At 51.7% G+C, this 13041-nt stretch overlaps 1 protein-coding gene across 2 annotated transcripts in view; it reads right to left on the reverse strand.

Annotated features, from left to right (window-relative positions):
• GALNT17 (polypeptide N-acetylgalactosaminyltransferase 17) overlaps positions 1-10045 on the reverse strand; it is a 410059-nt gene extending 400014 nt beyond the window's left edge. For both annotated transcript variants that reach the window (XR_002829117.1, XM_006088223.3), the window contains exon 1: positions 8337-10045. Coding sequence is in view for 1 of the 2 variants with exons in the window: in XM_006088223.3 (XP_006088285.1) it covers positions 8337-8574 (238 nt within the window). In the remaining variant the exon portion in view is untranslated. The remainder of the gene's footprint in view (positions 1-8336) is intronic.
• Positions 10046-13041: the final 2996 nt, after the last annotated feature.

Below are 13041 nucleotides of genomic sequence, written 5' to 3' on the forward strand. Positions count from 1 at the left end.
GGACTAGCTGGGCCCCCGCTAAGCCCGCAGAGCATGCATCATCCAGGTGCCACCCCTGCCATGAGGTGGGCCTTTGTGGGAAACTGTTTATGCCTTCACTATCTAATAAGCGTAGACAGAGGACCCCCGCCCCCACCAAGGCTGAGTGCCTTTGAAGCCCTAGCAAAGGTCGGAGCTAGGCGCCACCTCTGTTTGTCCAGACAGTGGTAGCTGAAACTACTCTCCCATTTATTATTATGTAAATCCTTGCTGATGGGCTAGTCTGCCTGTTAATGGGGGGTCACCTGCCTAAGGGCTATGCTATGGGTGCATCCCAGATCAATAAAAGCTTGGTGAGGCCTGAGCACGTGAGGAAATCCTTCCTCCTGAGTTGGACTTACTCGCCTGGTCCCCCAATATTTCCAAATTATCTCGTGCATTTTCTCTTTCATTTGTGTGCGGCTCCGCTTCCAGTTCCAGAACCCTGCTCCACGCGGGACGTGGGAAGGAAACACTCAACAGGCCTTCCCCTGGAATAACTTCCTCAGAGGGAAGGAAACACTAAACAGGCCTTCCCCTGGAATAACTTCCTCAGAGGATGATAGGAAGCTAAAAGTCATGTACAGCGTCACACAGGAATCTAACAAGAATCCTGCCTGTCCCTAGGTCCACTTTCCTAAGTTCATTAGAGCATCACTGTGTGGATGGAGGAGAGGACACAGAGGTGAGGACCCTGGAGGAGCTGGCAAGGAAACTCCTTCCAGGCTCACCATGGGACAGACAGTCCAGGCTGAGCATGGAAGGATGGAGCCACTGGAGCTAGAGAAAGGGTACGGCTGGGGGGCTGGGTGCCTTCATGAAGTTGGGGGCAGGGTTGGCAAGCTGGAGGGGAGCACTCAGGTCAGAGTTCCTGAGGGCTGATTCAGATTTTCCAAAGGGAGCAGTTCTAGGTGCTAACTCTTAGCTTGGGTTGTGGCCAAGGAGGGGCCTCTGAAGTGAGGTGCACCTGGAATCACTGAAGGGCAAAGGCTGGTTGAGTCCTGAAACAGAGGCTCAGCTGGGCCTGTGATGCCAGCATTTTACAGCCACTCCTGTGTTCTAACCACTGTCCCACCTGTCCACATACACTGAACCCCAACATCAGGTCCCCAGGTGGCCTCACTACTTTGTCTCCTATGATTCATGCGTCAAAACTGCTGAGTTCTCCTGTTCAACACTCACTGGTTAAGCACCGACTGTGTATAAGTTCAAGCCTCACCCTTTCCATACTCATTCTAATATTCTTCTGGGACCTAGTATATCCTACAAACCTATCTTTCCAACTAGACCACAAGCGACTAGTTGGGCATAATGTCTGCACCTCTCTGTAATTCCAGCCCACACCTAGCAGTGGGGCAGGGCTCGCTAACAGACGTGAAGGACCCATGTGCTCTGTAACGGGACTTGACACGTATAGGCTGACATTTCTTCTCTTAGGCCTCAAAAGTGATCATCCAAAGGGATCACCATTAGTAAGCAGAGGAGGTGTGTTGGGGGTTGGAGGGGTTAGAAAGGAGAAGGAAAGAGAGCTCAGCCTCAAACACACACAGAGAGAAGGATCTAAAGTTAATTCAGAGTCTAAGCAAGTCAAAGGGAAAGGACCTCCTCTTACCCCTCTTGAGATTTCTATCCCAGATGGCAATGACCACACTCTGCCACAACGCAGCGCTAGCTTTCACGCATTCATTCCAGGAAGATTTGCTAAGCACCTACTATGAGCCAAAGCAGTTCCCAGCATCAGGGATCTGACAGGGAGCAGGCACGCAAGGTCCCTACCTTCAAGCAGTTGGCATTGTCCCAGCTGCTAGGCATCTGGCCCTGTGGCTCTTGCTGGTCATTTTGAATCCCGATCCATCCTGACTTAGAACAACCCCGCTGCACCGTGGAGAGGTGAAGTGATCCGCCCAAGGTTGCAACAGAATCCAAACCCAGTCTGTCTGGTGCCCAACAACCTTCCTTCTAATATTTCATTCTTAAGGGCTGTCTAATCTTAGGTCCTCTCTCCATTTGATATGGACCTCGCTGTGCCCACATCCCTCCTTCCCCGTGTCACTGTTAGCTCTAATTACTGAGCCTTCTTCCTGTCCACAAAGGACACTTCCAATTTGGCAACACCAAAGGTCAGGGGGTTGGATTTCCTCCTGGAGAATGACACTGGCGGCCTCTCCTGGATACCGATGGGCTGGGCAGGCAGCAGCTGCCCACCCCCCACCTTCCCCCCCGCCACCCCGCCCCCTGGGAAGACGCCTGCAGCACACACACTGGCCAATACGATGTGTCTGCATCTGAGGGCTGTCCAAGACCTGCGTTCCCCATCTCTCTGGGAGGGACCTGCTGCCACCAGACACTATCAGTCTGTTGGTAGTAATGGAGGGAGCCCCCCTCCAGCGCCCAGGCCCTGGCTCCCTTAACGGAGCCTTCCCCACACCTGGCCACAGGCTGCCACAGAGCCCTGCTGAGGGCCTGCAGGCAGAACGTGGAGGCACACACTGCCCTGGTTTCCTGCTGATGCTCATTGCAGTGGTGGATTTTCATACCACCATGGCCCTCTGGTCCTCCGTGACTTCCTTCTCATAGGAAATGCTGGCACCATCCAGCTCGGTGGTCTATAGGACCACATCTATACCCTGGCAGGAAAGAGGAAACAGCTGTGGGCCAGCTCTGGTCTCATGAACAGATGCTTTCAAACACCATCCCTCTCTTTCTGACCCCACCCTGGATGCCTGTCCAGCAAATCTCTACCTCTGTCTCTCTGCACCAACTCACTTTCCCTGTCTGGAGGGTTTGGCTTATGTATCAGGCTGCGTGGGCTGCACCTGGTTATCTGGGGACGTTTCGGTTTTCTGCAGTTCAGACTCCGGCCTCGTCTGCCTATGTGGCTTGGGGGCAGGAGTAGGACAGGTAATTCTGACTTTTCTCCATTCCCACAAAGATTTTCAATTTCTTCAAGCAACCCTGCTTCTATTCAATATCCTTCTGAAATCTAAATTTGGAACCTAACCTGAATCGATTGAATTTCCACTTACGACAGAGCTGCCCTGGGCTTACTGAACGAAGCAGTGACATGTGTCTTTCCAATTCATTGCACAGGGGCTCTGATGAGGGACAGGGTCACCGGCCAGAGCTCAGGGCTTGCTTGTGTGGGGCAGGTGAAACACCACACCCCTCCACTGTCTTCCCCTGACTCCTCAGGAGGCGTGGACTGGGGACAAGGAGAGGGGTATTCAAGAATCTTGTCTGCCCTTCACTGGCTGTTCATCCAGGCTAAGTCACATCCTATCAATTTCTCACCTTTCTTGGCTCCAAAATGAGAGAAACAAGTAACTTCCTCAGAGGATGATAGAAAGCCAAAAGTCACGGACAGAGTTACATAGGAATCTAACAAGAAACCTGCCTGTCCCTGGGTCCATTTTCCTAATGCTGCTACAAAACCACCATGTTGCCATTTTAAAAAATATTTTAACACATTCTGTATGAACTTATTCTGCTTTTCCAAATTTTCTACAATATGAATTAATTTTACTTTACATAAAAAGAAACATAAGACAATATTCATGTTATAAAATTACATATTCAAAGAAAACATACTAAAACATGCTGCTCCCTAACCTGGCTGACTGCTTCACTTCCAAGCTCCTCAGAAGGACTGGGTGCCCTTCAGACAAGAGGGTTAAGGACCAGAGCAGCCTCAAGATGGTACAGGCAGGAAAGAAGGTACAGGCAGGCAAGAAGGTACAGGCAGGCAAGATGGTACAGGAAGGCAAGATGGTACAGGCAGGAAAGAAGGTACAGGCAGACAAGATGGTACAGGCAGGAAAGAAGGTACAGGCAGACAAGATGGTACAGGCAGGCAAGATGGTACAGGCAAGATGACTCCTCACACTCAGTCTCCCCAGCTAAGTCTTCCCAGCCCCTTCCCCTCACTACATCCACCCAACCCAACTCAGCCTTTACAGTGTTGAGGTTATTTCCTCTGTGGCTATCAATTACCTCCTAAAACTAGCTCACATCCAATCAATCAACCAATAGACCTTAGGTGCCCACATTAAGGTCAAGATGCTATGGCAGATGCTGAGGACAGAAACCTACAGTAGATAGTGTGGCCTGTCACTTAGGGAAACAAGTGTTCTAACCCTGCCCAATCAAATTAGGGTAATTACCACTAGCTGCCGTAACAGATAAGCTCCAAAATCTCAATGGCTTAGCATGATGGTCCAATGCACAGAGACATCAAGACGGAGCTACAGAAGCCAGTGCTCTGCTCCATGCAGTCATTCAGGGACTAAGGATCATTATGTATGCCCCCAAGAGGTGGACTCTAAGGCCACCACATACAGGTAAAGAGAGAAAGCAATGAGGATCCCACATGAGTTTATGTGGGTCAGGCCTGACAGTGGCAGGATAGAGGTGGTATTAAAAAGTCCAAAATATGGTACAAAGGTCACTGACAACAAAGCCTCAGGCAACTCAGAGCAGGAAGAGCTCAGACCATGTGGCCTGGCACAAGTTCCCCATCCCTGAGCTCATGACCTTGAGCCAAGCTTTAAAGAAGGAATGTAGAAAGGGGCAGAGAGAGCAAACCATGATACCGAGCACTTCTCAAAGACTGGGACTGAAATGTGGAGGCTACAACCTGAAGGCAATTGAGAGGCATTGCAGCAAGTGGATCAGCCTGGCTCAAGGAGGCAGAGGACCCTGAGCAGGGATGGGAACGTGGGAGATGAGGACTGGAGCAGGCTGTGGCAGGCCCTGGCTGTCAGCCTCCTCACCTGACCATGACCCCTCAGGAAACAGAGAGCCCCTGGAAGGTGTGGGACCTTCACAGGCGGTGCTTTCCACTCGGATAGCTGGAACTACGCATGCTCAGTGGAAGAGAGGGGTGAGAGACCAGAGGCAGGGCACTGGGTTAGTGGGTACTGCTGTAAAGGCCAGGGTCAACAATGGGGCCTCACGGAAAGAATGGGGAGCAGATACAAGAAAGAATCTGGAGGGAAAACGCTAATTCATCTCTGTGTGCTCTTTCCTCCACACCAGCATCTCCACTGTCACTTTAAAATGGCCTCTTCAGCCTGGATTAAGGAAAACATAAACATTAACAACTACAACCTGTAACTGTTTTTCAAAAGGCAGGATTCGAAACCTTGGTACCAAGAGTCTTGGCAGAGAGATAAATCCTGAGGATGTCTGGGTCATCTAGGTGCCCCAGCCCAGGGGGGGCCCTGTCAGAACCCCAAGGAAACCTGTCTTATGAGTGAGAGAGCACCAGGGATGGCTGGAGCCCTCCAGGAGTCCCTGCTGCTGGGACCTCCTAAGAGTCCACAGAAAAGGTTTGAGAAATATGGCAACCTTTAAAATACCAGCTCACTTTGTACCCAAGGGGCTGGATCCAAGTGGCCTTGTTCCTACTGTATGCCCAGTGCCCGGCTCTCCCAGGCCCCCCATAACCCTGAGGAATAAAGAATGCCAAAGTCAAGGTTTCCCTCGCCTCCTTCAGTAGGAAGGGGTGGAAAAGGCTACAAAGCAAATGGACACAGCAATACAGGCCCTATCACCCAGGCACCGGGAAACCTCTCCTCCCTCCCACTGCAGCAGGTGGCCCCTGCAGGCCTAGCACATCAGCAGGGGGGACACCAGTACCCAAAACAAGCACAGGCAGAGGAGGGAGTGCTGAGGGGTGGGGTGGGGAGGGGTGGGTTCCTTCCATATCACAACTTTTCCCTGCTCTCCTCCTCCAGGCTTCATGTCACTGCGAATTACACTCTGCAGCCAGGAGGATAACATCTACCTAGTTGCAGCTTGAATTCTTGGCTTGCCCAGGACAAGATCTCAACCCTGTTCTCCTGCCAGCTCTTCCTCGGAGACTGCAAGTCAAGAAAACTCAGCCTTCCCACCCCTGGCACCTGACCCAACCAGTCCCGAGCCCAGGACACCCCCACTCTCCCCCATGGAGTTGCTTGCATGGCAGAAGCCAGACCCTCAGCCCATCTGAAGCAAGCTCTTGTCTTCTCAGAAGTCCCCACCCCCACTGGGTGTTGGCACGCAAATGGTTTTTCCTCTCTGCTTTGCTTGGTGTGGGAAGTAGAGTAGAGGGCAGAGGACCAGGGGCCAGGCCACAAGCTTGTCAGAGATGCCAAGTCTCAGTCCCTCACCCCAGATCTACTGAATCAGTCTGATGGTGGGGCCCAGAAATGTGTCTTAACGGGCCCTCTGTGTGCTCTTTGAGGCACACCAAAGATTGAGACTCACTGGTGCAACAGCTAAGAACCTCAATTCCGGAACCAGAGTATCTGAGTTCAAGTCCCAGCTCTACAAGCCCCTGACTGGGTGACTGACTGGAAGCAAGCTATCGGAGTGGGGTGAGAGCTCCTATCTCCTGGGGTTGCTGTAAAGACTAAATGAGCCCTGTGAGTCTGTAGCACTTAGTCAATACCATTTGAAATTTTATTCTTCCTATTTGGGATATTTAGGGATGCATGACTATATCACATTTAGTTTCCTAATTAAAACCAATACTGAAACGACTAGTGTCCCTGAGTGCAGCTGGACAGTGAGGGAGCTCGGGCTATGTTGCACTCTCTCGTTGGGGTCCTATGGGTACACTATGGCAGGTATCTGTGTAGAATAATAGGGCCCGCCCCATAAGCTTCTCATTCCTCCAGAAATGAACTGTGGGTTTTGTTTCTGTGCCTTGATTTTTTGACACTCAGGAGACGAGCTCCCTCATGACCGCACAGCAGGCTACATGGACAGCCAGGCCACAATGTCTGTGAGGGGTTGGGAGGATTGCAGCTTCCCACTGCACAGACAAGTTCAAGGACCCTGGGTACTTGCTGAATGATACGGCGAAGACCATTCTTTCAGAGATCTGCTCACATCCCACCTGGAAGGACCCAGAAAGGATCTTTGGAAAGCAGGAAGAGAACAGTCTGGTGTCATTCTTCTCCCTGCCACCAGCCTGGTCTCTCACTCTAATTGCAGGGAAGACAATGGAGTCAGTTCTTCCTAACGTAGAATCTTCTTGTCATCAAACTTAAAACTCCTTATAATTAGGAAGAGACGGTAGATAGAAGTTGTCAAGAACATAGGCTCTGTGGTCAACCAGACAAGGGGTTCTGATTCCAGAACCTACCCCTGACTAGCTACAGGACACCAGGCAACTTAGTTAAACTCTCCAAGCCTTCTTTTCTCGTGTCTGATATGGGGATGGAATCCAATGCACTTATGACATCTCTGCACAGCAAGAATTCCACCAATTATTGTAATCATTATCTTTATGATTATCTCTAATTCTGGAACTACCATGAGAACATGTGTTAGAAACTCAGAAAGGGAGGTGGCAGCCTTAGATCTGCCTTAGATAGCAGCTATGCAAGCCCTGGAGAGCTGCCTGTACTTGAATAGAGAATTCTCAATCTGACCTGGGGAATAACAAGTATACAATGACTTATCAGTCCCTGGACCAGATGTGACCAGAGCACACTGAATCTCTCTCTTCTCCTAAAGCACTGAAGAGAACATTTTAGATGGGACAGATACAGTAAGTCATCACTTCAAGCATTGGATAGATCCTATGACTTTAAGAAGACTGGCATAACGAAACCAATTTTACCACAAGCTAATTGATATGAGCAAGAGCTAAGTTTCTTCAGCATCTCATCAACGTTTTAGGAAATGAGGTTGAACGAATCCAAGTTATTGGAGGACCTGCTGTAATTGGATGGCACACCTCGCTTTACACTATAAAAACCTGTTTCCTCAACCCACGAAGAACTTCAACATCGCCCTCAGGCATTTCTCTGGGAGAAGCCAGGTGTGTTTTTAATAGCAGCCTCCCCCTGGGCTGCGAAATGGAGGAGGAGTCTCATTATTAGCTGTGCAGTCCGCCTCCTCCAACTTACTACCCAAGCGCATTAGCTCCAGACCTGAGGCCTTGACTTGGTAAACATTTAAGCCCACCAAAGTCCTTCCCTGACAGACTCCACCGAACGCTAAACTGTAACACTATTTTCTTCCTCTAAGTCGGCCTGCGCCTCCAGTCCCGCTTGGTCACGGGACTGGTTTCTGCACTTGGGATTCAGTCGCCAGGTAATGATTCCTGCACGTCCCTGAACGCGGGAACCAGCTATAAGGACATGTTTCCACAATAAAAGCAAACTTAAGGGTAATTCTTTCCAGCAGCCCTGGCCCTTTGGCCAAGACAGGGCAGAAAGGGTAAGGAGAGGGAGTGCGCGGGAGCCAGGAGGTGTGGGCTCCCCCGCACCGGGGGCAAGGCCCCGGGGGTTTACCGAGGCCCCGTGGGCGCTGGCGCGCGTCCTTACCATTCAGTTGCCGGTAGACGATATCCTCCAGCAGCGAGAGGCGCTTCAGGACCGCGTCCTGGATGGGGCTGGCGCCGTGCGCGCTGAGGTTGGTCGCCTCGGCGCGCGGCCGAATCTCGTGGAACGCATCTCCGCTGCGCACAGCGATGGGCCGGCACTTGGCCAGAAAGAGCACGAAGCCGGCCACCGCTATCAAGTTCAACACCAGCAGCACTTTGACTCTTCTCAGTGAAGCCATCAAACACGCCCGGCCGGCCCTCGCCCCGGACCCGTGCCCTTTCCGGCTCCGGCGAGACGCGGGGCAGCCGGGACCTTGCGAGCCTCACACTCCACACCCCGGGCGGACGGTGGGAATCCCAGCCACTCCCGGCCCCACAGAGCGGATGCTCCGGCAGCCAAGACGGTAGAGAGAGCAGGGCGCTCAGGGGGAGGGCCAGATCGCTCCCATGGAAGCCCTGGGTGTGTAGAAGTGCTCCCAGATCTGCCTGCGTACTCCACGGCGCGCGGCCCCTTCCAGGCGCCTGGGCTTCTCCGGGAAGGGCCGGAGGTCGGGCGCCTCTCCTCCGCACCAGCTAGTGGTCCGTCGCTGGCCCTCGGGCCGCCGGGAGTGGGGCTGCAGGAGCAGTGGACCTCCGTAGCCAGCGGGCCGGCAGGCGGGGCTGCCCCGGCGCTGGGGCAGGAGCGGCGCGCAGGTGCCCTGCTCAGGGTGTGTGGTCCGCCCCCGGAGGAGCGCGCCTCGCCTCGGGCGGCACAGCCACCACCCGAGTCCGCAGGCAGCCGTTGCTCCCGCGACCCGCGGTCTTCAGCCCAGGACCCGCTGCCCGGGGCGGGTGCCTTTGTTCCTCTCACAAACCCGCTTCATCACGCCGGGCAGAGGAAAGGAAAGCCCGCGCCCGGCGCCCGCATCCTCGGGGCTCCGCAGTCACGCTCAAGTCCCAATTACTCTCAAAGTGGGAGCAGTACTAGCGGGTGGGTAACTGAGCAGAGCGCGAAGTCCTTTCCGCCCCTTGCGCCTGGGGACACCCCACCCCGCGCCAAACTAACCAGCGCGCTCAGAGCCGCGGGCTCCGGGACACGTTCCAAGTCCCAACACCACGCCTGGAGCCTTCGGGGCCTGCCGGTCACACTGGCCTCGCTCCGGCTGGCGCGTCAGGAGGATGGCCGGAAGGAGGAGTCGGACCTCAAAAGTCACAGCAGTTCTCTGCCCCCCTCCGAAAACGTGGCGGGGAGCGCGGCGGGAGGGACTGGCGCGGCGCAACCTCCGCACGCCGGAACGGGCAGCGCCGCTCGTCCCGCGTCCCTAGGAGCCAAACGCCTAATCTCCTAATTGGCGGACACAGTGATACCTCCGCTGCGGCACTGACAGGCCATACAGCCCCGCGCTGGAGAGTCCGGGGGGACGCGCAGGTGGCATCGGGGCGCGGCCGAGGGGACCCCCTGCAGTAACAGCTCCTCCGCCGCCGCCGCTGGATACCCCCTCCGCTAGAGCCGGTCGGCCGCCGCCCGCAGGCTGCCGGGCGCACAGCTCCCTGGCTCGCCGGCTCCTGCGCGCGCACCCGGAAAGGGTGGGGGCGCCTGGAGACTAGGCACCGCGCGGGATGGGGGCAGTCAAGTCATGTTGGCTGCTACGGGCGGTGGAGGGACCCTTTGGTTCTCAGCACTCCCCGAGCGAGCGGGTTTGTGCCATCCCGGTTGGCGATGAAGACATCCCTTTCTGTGTGCTCGCAGCTCCGCTTTGCGTGGCCAGGAATGGCTAGAGGGAAAATCTGGCCTGGAGACTTGGATCCTGTTACTTTGGGAATCTGGCAGGGCAATAGTGGGCTGGGTGGGTTCCCTACCTATGAAAATTCTAACGGACCAAGTCACAGTTTCTTTGTCCACCCACACCCCTGTACGCATTTTATTATAAGGAGCATATTTCGGCTCCTGGATTTCCGTGGTCTCTTTCTCTCCCCAAAAGCTAGGAGCTCTAAATGCTGGAAATCAAAGCCCCTCCTTGATCCATTTAATTCCTTGATCCTAAAAATGAAACCAGGCTGCCAACTAATAAAGATCAGGCGATGAATCTGGTAGTTTTCACCACATCGTTTCAATCTCACTAAAGTTTTGTTGCTTAATTATTATTTTAAACATTGATTTTTAACATAAAGAGTACATGAAAACATAACAATCCTTTTATTTCATCCCTTGGAACCCTAAACCTGGGTTCATTATCATTGTTATGGTTTTTGCTTTGTATAATGTACAAGAAAGTGAATACAAACCAGTCAAATGAAAAAGCCACATCGGAAGCACAAGGAACCAGAGGTGTTGTGCACAAAAGGCATTGAGTAGAAAGAAACCTGAGTTATTGAGCAGTTGTGATATAACAGGTGCTGGGCCAGGCACAGTCCCCATATTATCTCACTGAATACCCCCATCGAGTTAGGTGTTGTTACAACCACTCTACAGACAGAAGCTAGCACAATTAATGGAAAGTTTGGCAAAAATAATTTTTGCACATTACCTGGGCCACAGGACCTAAACTGGGAAGCCTGGGGCATTGAGCTAGGGTCCCCAGGAATAAATGGCTCTAAACAGGTAGGTCTCATTCCCAAGCATGTGCCTTTTTGGGAGTAGGAGACAGCAAACAAAGTGAAGGAAAAAAAATTCTCATATTAATGAAGTTTCCAGGCAAAACAACTTCAGAGAGCTTTCTTTTCTCTCTCTAAAATCAAAGAGGTCCCTTGCCCAAATTACCTGATTATCTTGCATCTTACAGGCTTCTCCCCTCACCTCTGCAGGCATCCTAGACAGCTTTCAGGTTCATAAATGACATCTGACACCCTAGACAAGGTCACACCCTAAACCCTGTCACCACACAGAAGTGCTCCACTCCTGCAGTCCTGCTCTAAAATCCCATCTGGTGACCACACTCCCTAGCTTTTTACCTCTCCCTTTCTCAGTTCCAACCAAATATTCTCCAGCCACCAGCAACCCCTCTCTGCCTCCCTCCCAGGTATCTAAGCCCTTTTATGCCCTCTTAAGTTCCTTCTCTACCTTCCCTGGTTACTCTTGAGTTCTGGGTACTCATTTATTCCCAACACATTCCCAGGAACAGCTACAATTCATACACACTCATACATATGGTGCCTCACTGCCCCAATATGGCAATCTCCGTCTCTAAACAATCTCACCATCTTCTTTCTTGCACCCATTCACCCAGGCAAGAGTGTACCTAGGGAAAACTGTGTCACCTGAAATCTTGGGGACATTACCAATCAATGGTGTCTAACTTTAGCTGGATCCTCAATTGTTCTCAAAAACACTGTTCTGCCCTAGTTGGTTTGACTCAGTGGATAGCGCCTTGGCCTGCAGACTGATGGGTCTCGGGTTTGATTCCAGTCAAGGGCTCATGCCTAGGTTACAGGGGCGTGCAGAAGGCAGCCATCAGTGATTCTCTCTCATTATTGATGTTTCTATCTCTCACTCTCCCTTCCTCTCTGAAGTCAATAAAACTGTATATTTTAAAAACAAAACACTGTTCCATGTCCCTAACCAGCTCCTCTCCACAGAGGGGTCCAGAGTAGATGTCAGATGTCCATAAATACTCCTCAACCAGAAACAAAACTTTTGTATATGTCATATGGGCATTTTTCTGGGGAAAAGATCCGTAACTTTGATCAGATTTCCCAATGTGGTCAGTGACACCAAAAATTTAAGAACTTCCCTGGCATATGTTAGATGTGCAAAAACATAATGAGCTAAGTAATTATTGTTTGCCAGCTGTTTATGAAATCAGTCGCGAGAAGGCACGCAAGGCTGGTGAGCTCTATGATCGACTGCATACCTTGATTTAAGAAGGAAAACTCTAGACCAGGGGTGGGCAAACTTTTTGACTCGAGGGCCACAATGGGTTCTTAAACTGGACCAGAGGGCCGGAACAAAAGCATGGATAGAATGTTTGTGTGAACTAATATAAATTCAAAGCAAACATCATTACATAAAAGGGTACGGTCTTTTTTTGTTTTAGTTTTATTCATTTCAAACGGGCCAGATCCGGCCCGCGGGCCGTAGTTTGCCCACGGCTGCTCTAGACTGAGGCCAACAGGTTTGTATAAATGGAGGGTGAACTGATATGAAGGAACTAAATTGAATAGGTTTTGCCTATGGCATCAATTCTCAAGCCCTAAAGGACCACTTCAATTATAGACTAAAAGGTTAAAGGATTCCTGTACAGTCATCCATTCCCTGAACACAAAGGCTCCCAGAGGGATGGGCGACCTCCCTCAATCACTGCCATCTGTCTGCACACCATTTGCCCCAACCCAGCTAGAAAAACCAACAAAACGACATCTCAGTGGCTGTGCGGCCTGCTCACCAGGAGATCTGGATCCCGTTCCACCTCTGTTGCCATAGAGCAAGTCAGTTCTAGACTTTAAAATAACCGTATCCTGGATGGCTCTGAAAATCTGTCCTGATCATAAAACTCAGCTAACCTACAAACAGTTTTTAAAGAGGTTTATGTGATTTGTTTGTTTAGCAAGCTGAAAGAAGAGAGACTGGTGTATTTCTGTCCATATGTCACCAAGGATTTTGATCCAAGTACATTTTTCACTCATCACCATGGTTCACAGGATGTGTAGCTCTGACTTGACTCTCACCGTTGCTTGCCTGTTAACAACCCCTCGCATCTCAGCCTGGCCTATCACAGGAGTTCAAAACA

Source organism: Myotis lucifugus, unplaced genomic scaffold (genome assembly GCF_000147115.1).
Source record: "Myotis lucifugus unplaced genomic scaffold, Myoluc2.0 scaffold_45, whole genome shotgun sequence".
NCBI classification, from domain to species: Eukaryota; Metazoa; Chordata; class Mammalia; order Chiroptera; family Vespertilionidae; genus Myotis; species Myotis lucifugus.